Here is a 21,723-nt window from a genome sequence, read left to right as displayed (position 1 = left end):
TTATTACAACACACCCTTTTACTCAACTAGTCCCATATCACTACCAAACCTTCTTTATTCACTACTATCCACACAGATTACAGCCATCACACTACCAGTTCCAAACAACTGTAAAGAACTTTAAGACCCTAAACTACTCAAACTCTATTTTTACCTCTGAACCCAACTCATTAGCTGCAGTGATACACCCAGACACAGGCCCACAAAATCTAGGAGCCCCAACCCTCAACCTGAATGATACCCTACTCCACCGAGACAAATCCATGCTCCTCATTTTAAATTTAAATGTCAGAAGTATACTAAACAAAGTCCATGACCTTCATGCACTACTCCCCTTTTATCAACCTGAAATAGGTTCATAGGTTCATAGGTTCATACTAGGCTATCTGCCCGAGGGCATTTATAAGCCTAGCCCATAGTTTTGTGGCTTACGCCACCCCTTTAGTTTGGAGAAACTATGCCCATTATTTTGCTGTGCCTCTGTCGAGCAGCGACACTCAGGTAACCCCTGGGGTGTATCTGCGATCTCCCATCCATTGGTCAAGATTCCTCTTGAACAAGGCCAGCGAGGTGCTCTGCCTCACATAAACCGGGATTTTGTTCCACAGCATAGGGAGTCTTTGGGTGATGAATCTATCCCTCCAGCACGTCCTATTAATAACCGTGTCGAGGTTTAAGTCTCCCGCCCTTGTGGCTCTGAGGGATCTAGATTTTTTGAGATGAAGCATGTTCATCAAATCTGGGTTTGACATGGCCTTGTATGTCAGACCTCGATAAAGTTGAAATAGTCATACTAACAGAGTCTTGGCTTAAACCAGGCAACCACAACAATGAAATCACTCCACCAGGTTACAGTATAATTCTTAGTGAAAGAATAGGTAAAAAAGGGGGGGTGTTGCTATAGTGTGTAAATCTCACCTCATCCTTGAGAAAGTAGACATAACAACCCCAGACCTCGATAAAGTTGAACTTACTCTAACAAAACTAAAACTTAATGATAGTAAACACATCAACATCATAGGATGCTACATCCCTTCAGACAACAATATCCCCATTACAGAAAAACTCCTAGATTGGATATCTAACTCCTCCCCCAATAAATCATAGTATTAGGAAACCTTAATACTGACTGGCAAAACTGTTCCAGTCATAACCCACTGTCCCATATTAACCTACATGGCCTAACCCAACTTATCACTTCCCCCAGAAGAACAGACAAGAGACCCAAACACCAGTCCACTCTAGATTGGATACTTGTATCCCACCCATCATTGATATCCCTAGCAGGGTTTCTGCCAGACACCCTGAGTGACCACCAAGTCACATTCTTACTCAGATCAAAGTCACCGCAACTGACCCAAATGTATATGCCTATAATTAGAAACAAAAAACACTTTAACCGCTCCAGCATTATAAACGACCTAAAAATGTGCAACTGGACCCCCCTAAAAACCTACCTCTTGATGAAGCTGTACTATATTTCAGTACTACCTTCTTAAACACCTTTAACCATCACGCCCTCTCCAGAACAAGAATTAAAACTAAATATGTCCCTTGGTTAACCCCAGAGACAAGATCCCTCTTGAAAAAAAAGAAACAAGGCCTGGACCAACTACCTCAACAGTAAATCCCAGTTGAGCAAACAAATATACGTTGAACTACATTACAAAGTCAAAAAACTTACCAAAACAGCTTACTACCAAAAGTTACAGGATAAGCACAGGAACAACCCACAAAAATTTTAAGCAGCAATTAACTCTATTCTACAACCAGGTAAAACAACTACCCCAACCCCAAAAACAGATAACCAAGAAGACATCCCCACTCACTATAATAAATAATTTACAGAAACTGTCCAGACCCTTGCAAACAACTACCCCTATGACAACATCCCCACCCCTGCAAATCCACCCCCAACTAACAATTGCCCCAAGTTCAGCTTCCACCCAGAACCAACCAAATCCATTGAAAACTACTCTGCAAGCTCAAACCAACCTCTCTAGCCGCAGATAAATTACCCACTGAATACCTCCACCCCACTGAATACCTCCACCTGGCTGCAGAAGCCATATCATATCCTGTCTCCATCCTAATTAACAGATCCATCTCTGAGTGTATAGTACCCAAGCTATGGAAAATATCATGTATCATCCCTCTACATAAAGGGGGAACCTCCCTGGAACTCAATAACTACCGCCCTATATCCATACTGCCCCCTTTATCTAAATTTTTAGAGAGGGTAATACACAAGCAACTAATGAAATATCCCCTAGAAAATAATCTAATAGCAACACAACAACATGGCTTTTAGACCCTTCCATAGCACCACCACCGCACTAACAGAATTCACCAACATTGTCAATACTCAGAGAAACAACAGACTCCTTGTATCTGCCACCTTCCTTGACTTGTCCAAAGTATTCGATATGGTTAAGCACAATAAACTCCTTCTTTCACTAGCAACTCTAAACCTTACAACCCCTGCCATCTCCTGGTTCATAAGCTACCTAGAGGGAAGGAAACAGCTGATGTTATGTAGTCCAGTCTCTTCTACATTCTTACCCATGGGTTCAGAGCCAAATGTCAGCTCAGACTCTGCCATAATTTTTATCTCGAAGTCTTTCTGTTGGCTGGGCTAAGATGGTATCCCATGCTGCACTGCTCTCTATCCCCAGATGTCGTTTGCCGCTCGTGTAGCTCTGACATGGTCTCGCTCTTGGCTGTGGCTAAGTACCCGTTTTTCTTCTTATATCAGAGAAGTTTTTGCAAAAAAGCTATTTTAATAGCTATTGTGTGTGTTCTTGACTGTATTGTGGAAAAGTTGTGTTTTCTTTATTGCGTATTCTATGGTATCCCACTAGCTGTTCCCAACGGGCTAGGCCCGTTTCAGTTAGGGGACCTAGTCTGTCCCCTTGCTTTCCTTGTGTGCTAAAGTCTTCCCTTGGACTAAAACCATTTAAATTAGAGGAATTAGTCCTCCCCGTTGTATTTGTGTATAAGGATCGTTTGAGTTAGAGATCTTTGTGGTGTTCTGTCTGTTGTTTGGCTTGTTCCCACGCTTGTGGCTGTTTGACCGTTGGTCTAATTTTCAGTTAGTTACTTGCTGTTGGTTAACTATGTACAAAGATACTAAGGAGCATAAGCCCTCAGGCTTCAAGAAGTGCTGCAAGTGCAGTTATAAAATGTCCATCACTGATGGACACTCTGTGTGTACTGTCTGGGAGCGATTCATCTCCAGGAATCTTGTAGTCTCTGTCATGCCTTTAGCCCGCGTGTTCTTCAGGAAAGGAAGAATAAATTGATTTTGAAGGGACTTCTGAAACCCTCCTTTGAGGAGTGTCTGGAGAGTGCTTCCAGCTCTAAGGCAAAATCTTCCAAAGCAAAAAAGCGATCTCCGGCTCCATCAGTCTCTTCAGAGCCACTGGAGAAAATAGCAAAGTCTTCATCGACATCCTCCGCTCCATGGTCCTCGGGGCCACAGGAAGTGTCAGTGGTTATGGAACCTGCTTCGGCTCCAATTTTCTTGGAGCCTGTTCGGAGCCAGTCGCCTAGCATTAGGCCGGTCTCCCCTCCTCACAGGTCCGCTTCAGAGAGGAGGTCTCGATCTCCTTCCCTATCCTCCAAATCTTTCAGGACTTTATCAGATGTGGACGTCGATAGAGTGGTGCAGAGACTTCTTCATTCACCGGTACTGGCTAAATTGTTCTCGGCTCCGACCTAGTCGGCTCCGGAGCCGGTCCCTCAACCTACATTGATACTTCCTCCTCCAAGCACATCTCAGCTTTTGGAGCTGGAGTGCTCGGCTCTGTGTGATGTCCCTAGGTCTGTTCCGACAGCCCCTCCTGGCTTATCAGTTCTGACGTCAGCTCCGACCCCGTCGGCGCCGTCCACTGGGTTCAGGACTCAGAATTCATTGGTCGGACCCGAGGGAGAGGCTTCAGGACACCTCTCAGCTCCTAGTCTCCCTCTCAGTGCGGGGAAGCCGGACTCCTGTCTCGGCTTCGGAGGCTGGTCGTTCTTCAGATCTGGGAGGACCAGCCTTCGAGGCCATGCGGAGTGCGCTGGCCAGGTCGTCAGCGGCATATGGGTCGGTCACTCTGTCCCCTACAACACCGGTGCAGGTCTCTGATCGCCATCTATCTCTGGACAGCAGAGCCCCAAGGCCTCAGGGTACCCCCACGAGTGGTCCCCATATTTCTGAGGGCCCCTCAGAGTTTTTGCCTGAGGAGCCACCCAGAAAGAAAACGTGCAAGAGGAAGCACATAGATTCCCAGGATGAGTCTCTCACATCAGACACCAACCTCGAGGAATCGGAGGGGTCCCCTAAGTCATCCTCTGAGGATGTTTCTTTCTCTGACATCCTAGAGATTTTGAAGCAAAGAGGTGACTGGCCATCCAAAGCCCCCTCCGAGGAGGAGTCGGTCTTCCTGAAGGCCTTTGGTGCTCAGCCCTCCGACTCCTGGGTATCTTCACCCTTCGATGAGCTTCTGGATTTGGTTTGTCGAAGGGTGTGGGAAACCCCTAACTCTGTGGAACCAGTCCCCCAGGAGATCCACTAAATTTTTGTCTGCTCCTCCCGATAAGGAATTTCTATCCAAGGAAGTCCCTGTGGATGCCATGGTGGTGGCAGCTGCCACCCAGAAGGAATTAGCTGAGACTTCTTCCACTGTCCATCCCCCTAACAGGGAGTCTAGGACTATGGACCGGTACGGGAAGCATATGTTTTCTTCAGCGACCTTTACCTTACGGTCACTGAATTACTTATCACACTATACATGGCTCCAGAGAGATCTCCTAGAGGAGCTTGGAGATACTCTCACGGGTAACGTTTCTGAGGCGGTGTCCCAGAAGGTCAGATGTCTACCCTCAATTCTATTGCAAACTCCTCCATGAGGCTAATCCCCTACGCAGCCGAGGGAGCGAGTAGGGCAGCAAGTTCAGGAGTTGCTCTTAGGAGGCAGGCCTGGATGTGCCTTTGTCATTTCGTGGAGGCCTTCAAGTCTTCATTTACCGACTCCCCGTTTGATGGCTCCTCTTTGTTCGGAACCAAGGTGAAAGACACTCTCACTAGGTGCGAGCAGGAGGGGAAAACTCTGTCTGCCATAGGAGTCCATATTTCCCTTCCCTCTAGGCCTTATCCCAAGGCCCAGAGGGGTGGCAAAATGGGTTCAAAAAATCACAGAGGTTTTTTCCCGGTGCACAAGGTTTGTCCCCCTCCAGAGGCAGGGGAAGGGGTGATTATTCAGGAAGACGCTGCCCTAGGGGCAGAGGAGGCCCTCGCAACTCAGGAGACCGCAATTCCTTTCGTGGTTCTCCCTACCGCCGCTCCTGATGGGAGGCCTGAATGTGTGTTTCCAGAGCCAGTTGGGGGTCGAATCTCATTATACCCGGAGGCCTGGCAAGATATCACCCAGGACCAATGGGTTCTATGAATAATTTCCGGAGGATATGTCATTCCCTTGTCGTCAAATCCCCCTCCAATGAAGAAAATCCCAGATGTTCCACCCAGTCAAAGGGATTAAGCAGCTTCAGAAGTTTCAAAGCTGCTAGAAAAAGGAGCCATCCAACATGTCCCCTCAGACCAGATCAGATTAGGGACTTACTCCAGATCCTTTTTGGTGCCGAAAAGGACAGGGGACCTGAGACCCATTTTGGATCTCAGCCGATTGAATGCCCATGTGCAAAAGTCCAAGTTCCGAATGGTCGCGTTGCAGTCTATTCTCCCATTGTTGGGAAAAAAAAGTGTGGATGTGCTCCATCAACCTCAAGGATGCTTACTACCACATAAAGATGGACAGGGCATCCAGAAGTCACCTACGCTTCTGGCTGGGAGCCAGTCACTTTCAGTTTCGAGCCCTGCCCCTTGGTCTCACCACAGCCCCCAGGGTGTTTACCAAATGCATGGCAGTGGTGACTGCTCACTTGAGACGTCAGGGATTCACCAAATGCATGTCAGTGGTGACTGCTCACTTGAGACGTCAGGGATTCCAAGTGTTTCCGTACCTGGTCGACTGGCTCCTTACTGCCACCACCAGGCATCTACTACTTCAGACCAGGGACACTACTATCAACCTATGTCAACAGTTGGTCATCACATTGAACTGGGAAAAATCTGCCTTGTTGCCCTCACAGCATGTCACTTTTATAGGCGCCGAATTAGACACCATCCTCATGCGGGCATTTCTACCACAGGAAAGAATCAGAGTCCTACAACAACAGGTTTACGCCTTGCTCCCTCTGAGAAGAGTGAAGGCAAGATGGGTCCTCCAATTGTTGGGGACAATGGCTGCTACGATTGTTAGTCCCTCTGGCAAGGTTACATATGAGGCTCCTTCAGTGGCTACTCTTCGCCCAATGGTCTCTTCAACGTCTTCCACTTTCTCACCCTATTCTACTCACAGACAGGTGCAAACAGGATCTCAGTTGGTGGCTTTGCACAGATAACCTCAGTGTGGGAAAGCCCTTCGTTCCTGCGCCCCCGGTTGCCACGGTGACCACATATGCCTCCCAGATGGGGTGGGGGGGCATTATCTAGGCAGGACAGTCCAAGGCACGTGGCAAGAGCATGAGATGAATCTGCATATCAATGTCCTGGAGATGAGAGCTGTGCTACTAGCGTTGCAAGCACTTCAGAGTTTTCTTCCTCTAGGGCTATTGCAATCCACTCAGACAGTATGTCAGTGGTGTGGTATCTGAACAAGCAGGGAGGAACCAAGTCATATCCCCTTTGCAGAGAGGCCATGTGAGTGTGGCAGTGGGCAGTGTCTTCCCAAATTTTTTTGGTAGCAACACACATTCCGGGGAAGTCCAATGTGATCGCAGACAGGCTAAGCAGAGCTATTCTGATGCCTTATGAGTGGTCCCTGAACTGTCAAGTTATGGAGCAGATCTTCCGCAGGTGGGGTCAGCCTTGCTGCGACCTTTTTGCCAGCTCCCTCAATGCCAAATGCAGCAGCTACTTCACCCTGATCCCCCCTCAGGGGGAGTCACCCAGGGACGCTCTAGAACATGATTGGCCCTCCGGTCTACTGTATGCCTTCCCTCCGGTTCCCTTGCTGTCAGAGGTTATTCAGAAACCGCTATCCTTGGGAAGCAAAATGATTCTGATTGCCCCACACTGGCTTCGTCAAATTTGAGTCCCCTTTCTCCATCCCTATCTCATGGATGCTCCTTGGATTCTGGACCCACAACCAGACTTACTGACTCGCATGTCAGGGCAGCTCCATCCCTCTCTTCGGACCCTCCGGTTGACAGCCTGGCTACTCCACTTCCGTCATTAGTTAGGCTTCACCAATTTTTGCTGTATTCTATCTTCCTGTCATAAGCCTTCGACCAGGAAGATTTATTACAGCAAATGGAAGAGGTTTTCAATCTGGGCACATGCCAAAAAGATTGACCCTTACACAGCTCCAATTTTGTCTGTATTGGAGTTCCTGTCTATGCTTTTTAACCAGGGTTCAGCAGCTGCAACCATTAAAGTCCAGTTGGCGGCGATTTATACCTTTCATGTTGCAGACGGACCTAGTCTAATGGCACATAGACTCTGTAAGGCTTTCCTGAAGGGCACTTTGTTACTTCGTCCTCCGGTCTCGGAACCTGTTATGCCTTGGGACTTAAACTTTGTTCTACAGTGTCTTACTTCACCCCCCCTTTGAGCCTGCAGCCACTTGTGATTTAAAATTCTTAACTTGGAAGACTCTCTTTTTGGTAGCCATCATGTCAGCCAGATGCGTTTCGGAGCTTCAAGCTTTATCAATCAAACCACCTAATTTGATTTTTCATAAGGACAGGGTTTCTCTCAGACCGAGCCCCTCCTTTCTTCCCAAAGTAGCGTCAGTTAGTAACTTTAACCAATCTATTGAATTGCCAGTGTTTTTTCCTCAGTTCTCAAACAAGGCATAATTCAAATTTCATCAACTGGATGTGCACAGACAATTACGTTTTTATTTGCACAGAACGAAAGACCTCAGAAAATTTAATCAGTTGTTTGTTTCATTTTCGGAACAGAATTGGGTCTCCTGTTTCCAAAGTCACGTTGTCCAGGTGGATTTCCAGTTGTATTTCTTTCATTTATACCTCAGGGGGAAAAGATTTACCATTCCGGGTGAAGGCTCACTCTACGCGGTCTGTATCTACATCTACAGCTTTTCAGGCCAGATTGTCTATAGATGATATTTATGTTGCGGCTACTTGGGCATCTCCTCACACCTTTGTTACTCATTACAAGTTAGATGTGGTATCTAGGGGCAGGTCTTCCTTTGGTTACACAGTGCTCAGGAGTATTTTCCACTGAGCCACCCAGGATTTAGGTGCTGGGGACGCTGTCCCACGGGTAAGAATGTAGGCGAGATTGGACTACCATAACATCAAGAAGTTATGTACTCACCATAACGTTCTATGTAGTCCATCTCGCCTCACATTCTTACTTACCCCCCCCCTCCTTCCCCCATCCTGGAGGATCTGGAGGTTAGGCCTGTTTTCAGAGTTCCCTTCATTCTTGGTTTGTTTTTCCTTTCCTTAGGTGTTGTTATGCATGGGGAATGAGTGCTGGTGCTTGCAGCAAACTAGATCTGGGGATAGAGAGCAGTGCAGCATGGGATACCATCTTAGCCCAGCCAATAGAAAGACTTCGAGCTAAAAAGCATGGCCGAGTCGGAGCCGACATTCGGCTCTGAACCCACGGGTAAGAATGTGAGGCGAGATGTACTACATACATCGAACATTATGGTGAGTACATAACTTCTTGTTATGTGGCAAAACCAACTCTCCCCCTCCCTACCAGTCTCCCTAGGAGGACCCCAAGGCTCCATCCTGGGGCCACTTCTTTTTACCCTCTTCACCAATCAGCTCCCAAACAGTATTCCTAAAGCCTCTATAGTGCAATATGCAGATGATACCACCATAATATGCGCAGCCAAATCAATTGAGATCCTTCACTCCCTAACACAAGAATGCTTTTCCCTAGCAGAAACTTGGATTACAAACCAAAGGCTCATTCTGAACCCAAGTAAAACAAAGCTAGTACTCTTTAGCTCCCACAGAGCCACACCTCCCACTGATTCTTTCTTCATCTCTTCCTTTAACAAGACCACAATCACCCCCACAAGTCATAAAAAACTCTTAGGGGTTGAAATAGATAATCATCTTAGATTTGACCTACATATTTGTATAACCATAAAAAAGTACATAAAAAACCTGGCCTACTGTATCGCAATAAAACATTCCTCACTGACCACTCCAAAACTACAATAGCGAGGACTCACCTACTATCCACCCTACTTTATGCCTCCCCCGTGCTTACAAATCTCCACAAATCCGACCTAAACAAACTTGATAGTTATAATAAGATAGCCAAATTCGCTACAACCTCTCCCATCAGAACACATCACTGTGAATGCCTAAAAAAACTCAGTTTGCTAGAACTACCACTACTACTTCAACTCAATTAGCTATCACTAGCCCACAAAATAATAGATAAATCTGATAACACCCCAGCCCTACAAAATCTTTTGCAACCTTATACAACCACCAGGCCCTTGAGGTCTAGCACACAAAACCTCCTCAAAGTAACCAAATATAACAGTGAAGCTGGTAAGTCAGTCTACAGCCACTGTATAGCAAAAACCTGGAAATCCCTTCCTGCCCACATAACTGACAACAAATCCCCATCACAGTTCAAGAAACTTGTTAAAACTCACTTTTTGAATAATCGACTGTGCTTCTGTATCCCCCCTGGCTGGCTAATGCCTCAGAGCACTTCACCTAACTTAAGTAACTCTGCTAAGCCAACCAATCATAGTACTGTACCCACTTCAACTGTTAATCTACTGCTCATCCCATCTTTCCAGGAGTTAGGGAAAACTACCCCAATAATGTTGTGCTTTCCATAAGCAACTAAAACCAGGAGAAGACTTGTATTGTAAATCAATTTGTTATCCTTCTCAACTATAGCGAGCATCATCTGTGCTCTGTGAGCCTTATTCTACGTCTCTCTGCTTTAGTAAATCTATCACAGGATTCCTAAACTTAGGAATATCTTTTAAAATGTAATATTGTATTGTAGAGAACGAATGTATCCTATGTGTTAGTTAATATGTATATCAAAGTCTCTTCTATGGAAATTGTATTTCAAAAGTCTGTCCTTAAAACTATGTTTTGTAAAAAAAATTGTTCTCTTGAAGCTTTTCTCCTGGGGCCCACACTGAAAATGGACTTGTAATCCAGTTGGACTCTCCCAGTCAACAAATATAAAATAAATACATAAATAAATATTGCAGTACACTTAATACAACTTTTCTGCATGCCCAGTTTTGTTTATGTTTTGCTGAAAAACAGCTGAAAGCTTCTCAGCTTTTCTCAACAGCAAATAATTTATGCCTTGTTTGCAAGTGGATGCAGGAGTTCACATATTCTTAATTTTCGGTTCCTGCTTATTGAACAGTGAAATATTTCACTGAAAAAAAAGGTCTTCTTGGGACACCAACATACACGATTGTAGTCTTGATTTTTTTGGTACTTGATAAGCAAGAAGAAGGTTTCACTTCATTGTACTTGATTGCACATATCACTTGGTGCTGTGTTTAGGTGCTGTGTTTACTTATAGAGATTGGAGATGCTATATTCTTACTTTGCGTGTCATGCTTTTTATAATTAAAAAAGTTTTGTTGCAGTAAATGTTTATGGGGGAAGCAGTATATAATAAGATGGCCTTGAGTCATTACAAGCAGTATTCTTTGATGACCAGTATTGAGAAGTAATAGCTACAATTAGGCAAGATGAGTGTTTCAGTTTATTTTACATAGCTGCAAATATGATTTGCTGCTTGGTTTGTGTGCAGATGTAGGTCACATATTCTTGTTTTACATGTCATTTTACTGTATTTTCTATGGCTGCAGGTTGAGTGCTCAAAATGTACTTTCTGAAGCTATCCCCTACCGTCACCATTACCATATTACTTCTGACCCAGAAGTGAAGGTGCCACCAGCTAAAAAGTCATTAATAATGTAATGTGATGAGAGGTGTTGGGCCATCTTTAAATGTCTATTCTTGGCAAAGAAATGTTAAAAAGAGTAATAGCAGATGAGCAGGGACACAGTAAATCAAGTAGTGAAAATTTGTAATGCACGTTTTGTTTTTTCTTTACAGACACTTGGACAGTCACGGACTTTGGGATCCAAATGAATTTTCTATTAACTGCTTTAAGATAATTATGTATTCCATACAGGTAGGTTTCTGATATTGCAGTATTGTATGTCTTTAATGTTTTGTTCAGTTGGATTAAGTTAAACATGGTATGATATGTAATCAGCAAAGATGTCATGAACACACTCTTAAACTTTTGGCTACATAAACTCTTTGGACTTCACACTTTAGAAGTAGTGGGTTATAGTCTCTCCCAATGGGTAGTCTAGAATCTCTTCTTGCATGATCATTTGAAATGCTTCCTTACCAATACCATCTGCCAGGAAGGAGCTAACCAAATTGTTAGTACTTTCCAGAAATAGTAGTCCTTATGTTATCTCTTTAGTTACTGTAATCTCTGAGAAGATGCTTTCAAGAACGTAATATTTTTGTGGGCAACCAATGATTGCGATTGTTCTTTATTATTCCAGGTTTAATTTTTAAGACTGCAGCTTCTAATTTGACAGAGGATTTGAGGAAGGACTGCTATTCTTAATGGAATTAACCCATGTTAATGACTTGTTTGAGTCCTTTCTGTAGTAGGTTATACACATTTACAGTGCCCTTGTCAGGATAAAATGTGTGTCTTGTGGCACTCTTTTGTTATGTGTTCTACTGAAGCATATGTGTTGTGGATACCTTGCAAGTAATGATGGAATAATTCTTTCCAGTCTGTGAGACTTCTTGAACAGAATTGTGTATTAACAACACTTTAATGAAGGTTGAGATTCTGGTTGTCTAAATTACTTTTTCACTACTAAATACAGTCTTCTGCTGTTAAACTTAAATAGTGAAAGCTGTTGTCGGATTTTTTTTTTCTAAAATTGTACAGTCATTTATTTTGACTGCTGTTTATACTGTTTGAGTGTGTTTTCAGTCCTTGGACTATTGAAAATTGTGTTAATGTTGACTGAATTCCAAAAATGTAGGTTTCTTAGAAAAAAACAATTTTCTGAGGATTCTCAGATGAAAACTTTGTCAGAAAATTGACTAGGGAAGTGACTGGCAGTTGAACAATATTGCTGACAGTTTGGGTGTCCCTTCTTTGTGTTCTGTTGTGACCAGTGTTCAGAATGATTGCATGCAGTCGGCATGTTTCTGGTGAACCTTCACAGCAAAGTAACTCATATTTCCTGTGAGTTTCATAATGTGCCACAGCTTGTTTAAGTATGAAATGCAGTTTTGGGTGATTATTTTGTAGTAAAACTGCTCTCCTTCCCATACCCAGACCCTGTGATTTTTTTGAAGAAACTTTTATTGGGTTATTTAAGACTATTGCTGCTCCTTTTCTTAGTGTAATTTCAACACAGTTTAAATGGAAGTCAGTAGAAAGTTAAGAGATTGATGTTTCAACAGTTTACCTGGTGCTATGTGAGTGCTCCTCATAGTATGCAACCACTGGAAAATGTTTTTATGCTGCCAAAAGCTGTTCTACAGAGTTTGAAAGTGGGGACTTATCTAGCCAAGAGGAGGGAAGATTAGGAAACAAAGGAGATGCAAGAAAGACATGACTGATACAATAATGTTGCAAGAAAAAATAAGACCTGGTTAAAGGGAAAAAAAGCTGGAATTCTGGAGAACTGGATGGATGGAAGCAGATTATGTGAGATGTGAGCTAGAGAAGATGTAGCCTTTGTGTTCAGGAGTCGATTGTGCCCAGTCACAGAGAAGGTCAGTGAAAGTGGAAAATGTAGATAGATTATACTGGAAGGAAATACAAATGGAAGGTGGTAAACAAGTATGCTCTTAAAGGAGATGATTTTTTTTAACAGTAGAGGAAAAACCTTGATGTCCTTCCTGTTACAGTATTCTCTACATAAGGGATCTCCTGCCAAAGATAGCCCAACATCCAGCCTGTACACCACAGCTTTTAGATCTTGTAGACACCGTACCTCACATGTAGGCTCCCCATGTAAGGCATAGGGCATAAAGATGATGTATGGATGCAAACAATGAGAACTTCTTTGCCACCAGTCCGGATGCCATTATCTAATGTCAGTCTGAATGCCCTGCTGCTGTGCTGGTTGCCAAGCCGCTTCTGGGTAAGTGCCCTGTTGGGGGTCTCTTCTCTCCTTTTTTCAATTTTGTTTTGTATTTTATCAAAAAAGAGAAATTTTAGTGTGAGAGGTAGCTTCCCCATAAAAACTGTTAACGACTGGTGTCTTTTTTGCTTGGATGCTTCCCACAACCATATGCAGTGCTCTGTCTGTCAAACGTTTGTCCCTAAGACCTATTTTGTTGTTTATCCTCTTTGTCCATATACCTTGAGAACCAGCGACTTAAGCTGTTCATTTATGGTACTATGCCGGAATCTTCCCTTCCCAAGGGCAAGCCATCTACCAAGAAGAATACCAAACTAATCTTTCTTTTATGCTCATGGTAGTTAATGAGTTGTCCCTCAATCAGTCTATTCACCTTCTCTCCTTTTTGCCTTCTCCACAGCCTGAGTGAGAAGATTCTTAACACCTTGGATCTGCATAGACAAGTCCGGTATTATTTAGATAAGGCAAAGACAATTCGCAAGTCTGAACAGCTGTTTGTTTTTTTCATCCCGGGACTTTAAGTTTGTCTGTTTCCAAGCAAACTGTCTCATCCTGAATTTCTAAGATAATTTAATTTAATTTTTTTTTTCATAGCAAAATTTTTTCTTCATGTGTAAAGGCACATTTTACTTCTTGTGCTTTTTTTTTCAAGGGCTTGGACACCAGTTCCATACTTGAGGCTATACTTGGTCCTCTGTTCATACTTTTACAGAACATTACAAATTGGATGTTGTTTCCATGACCAGGGCAGGTTTTGCCAGGGCCATTCTGCATGGGTTTGTTGAGGGCTCCTTCCAGCCTTCTTCTTGGCTGTTGTACTTTCCCTTATGTAGAGAATACTACACTAGCAGTATATGAGAATTTAACAGAGTTGTGCAAAATCTTACCGTAACAGTAGATGTCCTTCTTTTCACTGTTGCAGAATTTGGTCCCTCTCTCCTTTCCCCTCTTTTTTAGTTCCTGCCCTGAGTTTTTGTTGCCCTCCTGGCCGAGGGGCCCTTGTTTCCTTTTCCCTCTACTCTTTTTTTTCCTTCTGGGTATACATCTTCTCTTTTGTCACTGAGAGAATTCTATTCCTCCTAGGGAATTTCATTTCTGAGTGTTTGTGTCCATGCATTACCTTATTCCCTACACCTTAAGCAGAGAGCATTCGTATGACATTCAGCATCTACAAGACATAAAGCTTTTAGTATACTGGAGGGATGTTGAGCTATCCTAGGCAGGAGATCCCTTATGTAGCGAATACTGCAATAGTGAAAAGAAGGACATATACTGTTATGGTAAGATTTTACACAGCTGTACTTTATGAAATGTGATGAAGTAATTGGTGAAGACTTTAACATGGTACTCAATGAGAAGTTATTATGGAGGAAAGAGGGAAGTAGAATAGAAATAACCTGAAAAAGTTGCAAAAAAAGAAAGGAAAGGACTGGTGGATGTGTGAAAAGATATGAACAGAGCTGTAAAAAGTTTTATCTTAATGAATGCCTGGTAGAATCAGGGAAACAGACTGGATCGGTTTCTGATAAAAGAAAGGAGGATGATATGTTAATTGGAGCTCAAACAGTTTTAAATGACACACCTGTAATTGAGGTACAGTGGTAGGGAAGAAGGGGGGAGAAGGCAGTGGAAATGGGATGAAGCCAAGTGGAAGACAAAATAGGTAAGGAAATCTTGGGAAGGTGTAAAAAGAATCCTAGAGGAGAATGAAGGTAGAAGGCATGAAATATGCAAATGGTGGTAGTTTGGAATCAGGGTGGCAGCAATAGTGTGTATTATGAGTGAAGCAATGGTGATCAGAAGAGTAGAGAACAAGGTGTTTAAAACAGTAGAAGATGAGCTGGGCAAGTAGAAGTTGAAGCCCGGAGGGAGAGATGGAGAAAATAGGAGGAAAAACTGGAATGTAAAACAGGACTGTGTGAAACCAACTAATAAACGGGGTGGGGGGACTTTTGTTGAGGGTCATGGAGGAAAAAAGCAGGAAGGGTGCTGGCATGGGAAAGTGAGGAAGGAAAGCAAGAATATATACAAACTGTCTGGAAATAATGGGGAAGTCATAAAAGGAAGAAAGGAATAAAAGTAAGTAGAATACTGTGAGGAATTAAACAGTGTGCAGGTAGCTCAAAGAAAATTGCCAGCTTACAGATGGGAAGAAGAAAGAGAGGGACTAATTAGAGACTTGTCAGAAGAAGAAGAATGTAAAGTGATACATTTCCAACAGTAAGGAAACACAATAGGATTAGATGAAATGCCAGCACAATTTTTACAGGGTAATAAGTGAGGAAATTAAGGATCCACTAATTTGAGTCTTCAGAAAACTTACAGAAAAGGTAAAGTTAGAGGTCGGTTGGAAGAAACAAGACAGATTATGTTGTCAGAAAAGGACAGAGAAATAGTAAATCCAGGTCTTACAGACTGGTCTCGATTAGATTTACAGATGTTAGGACCTTAGCCAAAATATTAGTGACAAAGATAAAAAAAAAAAAAGCTCTTACCCTGACTATTATAAAAGGGCCAGTCTGGTCCTATGCAAGACAGAACCTCTCTAACTGGTCAGAGGTCTTGAAGTTTCTGGAAACCTGCAGTATCAAGACATTATACAAAGCAAACATTATCCTGGTCAACATCAAGGAAATGATTACCCTGTTCGACATCAACAAAGTCTTAGATTCAGCTGAATATCGCTTTCTGTGGGAGATTATTGAGGAGGATTGGAAAAGGAGATGGGTACATAGTAACATAAGTAAACAGTGATGTCATGACAGAGGTGCAAACACAAGCAGATAATAAGCAAAGATTTACACTTTTTTGCTGTTGCTCATATTTTTTAAACTCCTTTATTAAATTATGACTTAAGATATAGGCAAACATACATTAACGGAAAAAAAACCTGTATGTATTCATTTTTTTTTACATTTACATACATTAGACATAACATATCTTTTCTTTGTAACTGTCATCAGTTCAAAATTACATAAACTGATACATTTCTTCCTTCCTTTAAATGTGATTCTTCATCCTCCTGAACATTTTTCTGTATGTATTATTTCCACAGTTTCCATTTATTTCTATGTAATTTGCTCCTCACTTTTCTGAAGATTCCTCTTCCAGTTCTTTTGTCTTTTATAATATTCAGTACTTCAGATGCAGTTTGTTTAGACTTTGAGTTCCATTTTCTAGTAATTGCTTTTTAGGTAGCCAAAAGAATTAAATGTACTAAGGTCTTACTATTGCAGATTAAATCCTGTGTCCTAGCTTAAAAGGATAATTTCCTTAGTTACAGCCATTTGCTCACCCAATATTTCTGACAGATTACTTTGTAGTGAATTTTTAAAATCTCCCAACTCGTTACTCTCCCAAAACACGTTCTCTGTTACCTCATTCTTCCCCATCACACCTCCAACATTTGCTGTCTACCTGAGGAAATGTTTCTTTAAAGTCTGCTTGGGATATAAAATGTCTATAAAAATACTTTCAAGCAACAATACTAAACTTCTGGACTTTTTTTCTGTTCTTGGGAGCCATACGTATGTCCTCCCATTTTTCTCTTGTAAATTGCTTTTCCAGTCTTCTGTCTTCCTAATATTTTTTAACCTCCTCAGATTGTTTTAGTTATCATACAATGTTTTATATGTCCCACTAATTATGACTTCACCATCTTATGTTCTAGATTCAGCTAAAAACTCTTATCAGCGAAGGTATTTTACTTAAAAATTCCCCCACCCCTTTCTCTTTGCCTATACTACAATGTTAATCCCTGGTAGAAAAGGCAGCAGTCTTTAGCCTGCAGTCCAAATGTCTTCTTGACCTCATCCCACTTTATTACCATTCCCTCTTTAGTTATTTCCTCCCAACATCATGGCTATTTTGCCAGTTTTCAACAATGAAAAATTCCAACCCCCTCTTGCCTTTTTTCTGTATCGTTACTTGCAGGCATCCCTTTTGGCAATGTCTCCTTTCTCCATTTATATGTTGGCTTAGCTCTTAGAATACTTTGCTGCTTTTTAATATAATATAATAATCTATATTAATTATTATTCTGTATTTTTTATTAATATAATAATATTTTGTATGGTTGTTGTTATCCATAAGGATCTGCATCCAAAATTCCACACTCTTTAAATTTTTTGAACTTCCTCCTGTACTTCGTCATCATCCCTTTCCATTTTGAATTATAACCTTCTCCTTGTGTTCTGTATATGTGCCTTAACTGTGTAGCTTTAAAATATTCCTTCAAATCAGGTAATCCTTGTTCTTTTGGAAGGATCAACTTATTCCACATAACTCTTCCCCACCCACATAAATTCTTCAACTCCTTATTAATTGTTGTCCACAACTTCTCCACTGGGTTGATAAAAAATATTTCCAACCCACATATAAAACTAAAGGGAATAAAAACACTTTCACTGCTTGTATCTTACTTGTCCATATTCACAAACAAGAGCTTCCAATTTCTCATTTTTTGTATTATCTTGTGTTTAGTCTCTTCCAACACATCTGTAGCTGCCATAACAGGAAACATTTCAGTTCATATTACTAAATAATTCATCTTATTGTGTGTCCATAAATGAGTATTTCTGAACCAGTTTGTGTGTTGATAGATAATTAACAGCTTTAGAGTTTTGTTTTACCTTCACTAATTTTATATCCTAAAAAGACTTGGGACTCTTTCAGAGTGTTCCACAATACTTAAAAAATAAATAAATAAAATTCCACAACACTGACATGTCCTTTTCTGGATTTATCAGGTACAAAATAACATTGTCTACAAATAAAGCCAACTTTTCTTGATTACCATACTAATTATATCCTTGTATTTCTGTGTCACGTATTTTCTTTTCCAGTGGCTCTACATATAAATCAAATAAGGGGAAAGAGGACACTCTTGCCTCATTCTGTTGTTCAGCCACTTAAATTCTTGCCTGTGGTCCTTCATATATCCTCCTAATTAACCTTATTATTGTGTCACGGAATGCAGATGGTGCCATTGCCCTATTCATAAAATCTTGGATTACTCTGTTGAATGCTTTCTCTGCATCAAGACCTAACGGCAACAGTAGTAATTTCTTACGTTTTGCATCCCTCTGGATCATTATTGTTCTGTTAATGTTGCCAAATGTTTTCTACCTCTCCACAAAAATGTATTGCTCCATATCTATCAGTTTTGGCAATACCTTTGCCATCCTTTTAGTTAGTATATAGTCATGGTTTAAAATTGAAATGGGTCTGCATGAAGTTGGGTCTGATGTGTCTTTACCATCTTTAGGTAATACTGCCACCACAACTTTCTTTGAAAATGGTGTTTCCCCTTTTAAAATAATGTTAACTAAAATCTTCCAGATCATTTTCATCCTTCCTAACTTCCAAACTTCCCAAGCAGTATCTTCTGTTCCTGGAGAGTTTCCTGATTGATTTAATATGTACATCACAATTTTTATCTCATTTCCTCCTGTCTTAACTGTTAGTTGTTGGGCCTCATCTACATCTAGTCTTAGCATAATTCTTTCATAATATTTATATTTGTGTTCTATCTTGATTTCCACATTTTTGTACTTTATAGACATTTTTATAGAATTTCTGCAGTATTCCTACTACCTCTGCAGGATCTTTTGTTTTTTTTTTTCTTATAGGCTCCCTAAGTTTGGCAACAGCCCCCTCTGTTTTCTGTTGCCTAAGTCATGCTTAAAGATTTTTTTGCTCTGGAGGTATCATAAAAATGTTGCATCTTTCTAAACTAATAAGTATTACCTAGGTACTCTCTTATTTTCTCTTTAACACTCTGCATTTACACCTGCTTTTGCCCTGTGGGATTCCCCTTATTGCACAATATTTAAACCTTTGGAAGCCCCTCTAAGCAATTCATATTACTTCTTAACCATATTTTTTCTTTTTTAATTCTACCATAGTTTTAAGTTCAATTTTCACTTTCTCCCATTCATTAGCTATGACTTTTGAAGATATTTTTATCTTCCCCAATAAATCTTGAATAATTTCCCGTACTTGGGTGGGAAAGCAAAATGATCATTTTTACTTTATATTACCCCACATTTTATATCTGAGTTTTTATCAGTGTATGATTTGAAATAGTTATTGGATGTGTTTTAAAGCTTTTAATTAGATGCACATGTTCCTGTGAAATATAATTTCTATTTAGACTAACCCATTTATTGTACCTTGAGGACAAATATGTAAATTCTGTCCAAGTTCCTGCTGCTGAATTCACATCATCTATACCAAATATTTTCCTCTGTTATTTTCAGAAATCTAGCCTAATTTACTATATTTTGTCTTCTAGGTCCCCCTGATAAACCCTCACTATTACAAATCAAATTCCACTCCCTCACCTATAAGTAATATTTCCCTGCTGAAAACCAATTTTCTCCTCAAAATTTCATAAGCTCCAAAACAACAGTTTTTGGTGGAATATAAATACATCCCAGCATAATCCTCCACCCTTGCCAGTAGCCCCATACTACCACAAATCAAACATTATTGTCTTTTTGCCACTTCTGTCATTGTTGGTGTATAATTACTCCCCTTTTCTTTTGTCCCTGATATTCAGCAGAATATCCATTATGAAATAATTTCTTTGTCAAATTTACAGTTAATTTCTTCCCAAATATACCTCCTGCAGCATTGCTATTTGCACTCTGCATTTCTTAATATAATTCAGTATTGTTTCCTTTTTGTCTGTACCTGTAAGGCCAGGGTAGTACATACAGTGTAGCCATTAAGATAAAAAGCTATTATTCCTTATAATGTACATTTCCACCTTTTGTGTTGCATGCATATACTAATGTTTGGCAGGCTAATCTGTTATGCAATTGTTTCGTCTCATTTCCATTTGAACTGATGTCACATTCTACAAGAATTTTAATTTAATTACAATCCCCAAACAAAAAGTACATTTCCACAAGTTTCCCATTCCTCATTAGCTTAGAACAAACACACAAAACAGTGTACATATTTAAAAAATTAAGTTAAAACCTCCAGAAAAGAAGAGTTACCCCATATTGACAGCTACACCCACAGGCAGTACCTAACCTAAAATTAAAGTTACCCATGCCAAATCACATGCTCCAGCTTGTGTTCCCAATTGCTATCTCTTTTCTTATCTCTCTTCCTCTCTTAGATGTGAAAATTAGCTTGCATGCTTTCAAAAAACATTAACTTATAGCCCTAAGAAGAAAGTGCACTGGCTGTCTTTAAATAAAACTAAATTGTATACTGTTCTATTAAATTATTAAGGCAGTTAAGTCTCTTATTCACTTCCCATAATGTCAGACTTTATTTTACACTGAATTGCTTGCCATTGTACCTTTAATTTCCCTCAGCAAAGAATGCTCAGAACTGTCTAGATTAATTGTTTGCACCAAGCAGACAGCTTGTCTTAATTTAAACATCGTCAGCAATGAGTCCTTGTCAATTTCAGCCAGAGCAGAATATACAAATGCAAAATTTGCTAGTGGAAAAGAATAAGTTAATGTCTTTGTGGATGTTGGAAACAGGATTTTCATGTCTTTCATAATTTTGTCTTATTTTTTCAAGACTACTTTCTTACAAAACACTTGTTTATAGCTTACACCAAGAGCATTAATCTGGACATTTACCCTGATAAAAATAAAAGGAAAATTTTAATTCTACATATAATCAGTGCACTTTTACACCCACCTCCACCCCACATCATATTCACAGTGAACTTGTCTTTGTCAAGCCTTTCTAGTAGTGTTATACTTTAAAGCCTATATTTCTTACAAAAAACTTGTTTACTTTAATGTTTACTTTTGTTCATTTTGGTATTGGATCCTGATTGCAGAGGGTAAAATGAGACTTAATCTGTTAAAAAAAAGTGACAAGCAAACTTTGTCTTTTTGAAGACTGCATCCTTGTAGTGGAGGATGTAGTGCAATTTGGAGGGGGTAGCGTTGTCGCCTCACAGTAAGACGCTGTCCGGTTCGATTCTCAGCTAGAGTGTCTTCTGCGTGGAGACATGCATGAATGGGCGTACCTTCGTTGAAGGTTGTGCGTCAGGCCTGGCAAGCCGGTACGTAAAAATCAACTGCCAATCATTAGCGGACCGGAGTTCTGCTGTGGCGACCCCTAACCGGGAAAAGCCGAAAGACACAAACAAACAAACATAAAAAGACGGTATGGGTTAGTTAGTTAGTATGGGATCAAGTAAGATAGAGGTTATAAGGACCGTTGGAAAAATAAGCCATGAGCTAAATACAATACTATACCGTAGAACTTATCTGTAATTATATGCGTCTCCTTTATAGATTTTTTTACAGCAGTGGAGAATGAATTGAGCAATAGCATTGAATTGCTACAGTGTGAATTGTCTAGTAAGTACACGCATACTTATTTTCTAACTAAGCTTGATCAAATATATGACAACATCTTGGCATATAATATAAAATTGCAGCAGATAAAAATGAAAAAAATGGAGAGAGATTATATAGACTTTAAGACTGGAAACTTATTTCTGTGGTCCAAATAT

General features: G+C 40.8%; 1 protein-coding gene across 1 annotated transcript in view; it reads left to right on the top strand.

The window, feature by feature from the left end:
• Positions 1–21,723, top strand: part of EFR3A (EFR3 homolog A) — a 2,300,516-nt gene that overhangs the window by 1,088,860 nt on the left and 1,189,933 nt on the right. The window contains exon 9 of the mRNA XM_044066245.1: positions 11,146–11,224. Within this exon, the coding sequence (XP_043922180.1) occupies positions 11,146–11,224 (79 nt within the window). The remainder of the gene's footprint in view (positions 1–11,145; positions 11,225–21,723) is intronic.

The sequence above is a fragment of the Protopterus annectens genome, chromosome 3.part1, assembly GCF_019279795.1.
Source record: "Protopterus annectens isolate FY-2018-M chromosome 3.part1, PAN1.0, whole genome shotgun sequence".
Classification (NCBI taxonomy): Eukaryota; Metazoa; Chordata; order Ceratodontiformes; family Protopteridae; genus Protopterus; species Protopterus annectens.
Note: the sequence above shows the minus strand (reverse complement) of the source record. Positions and strands in the feature narration are given on the sequence as shown.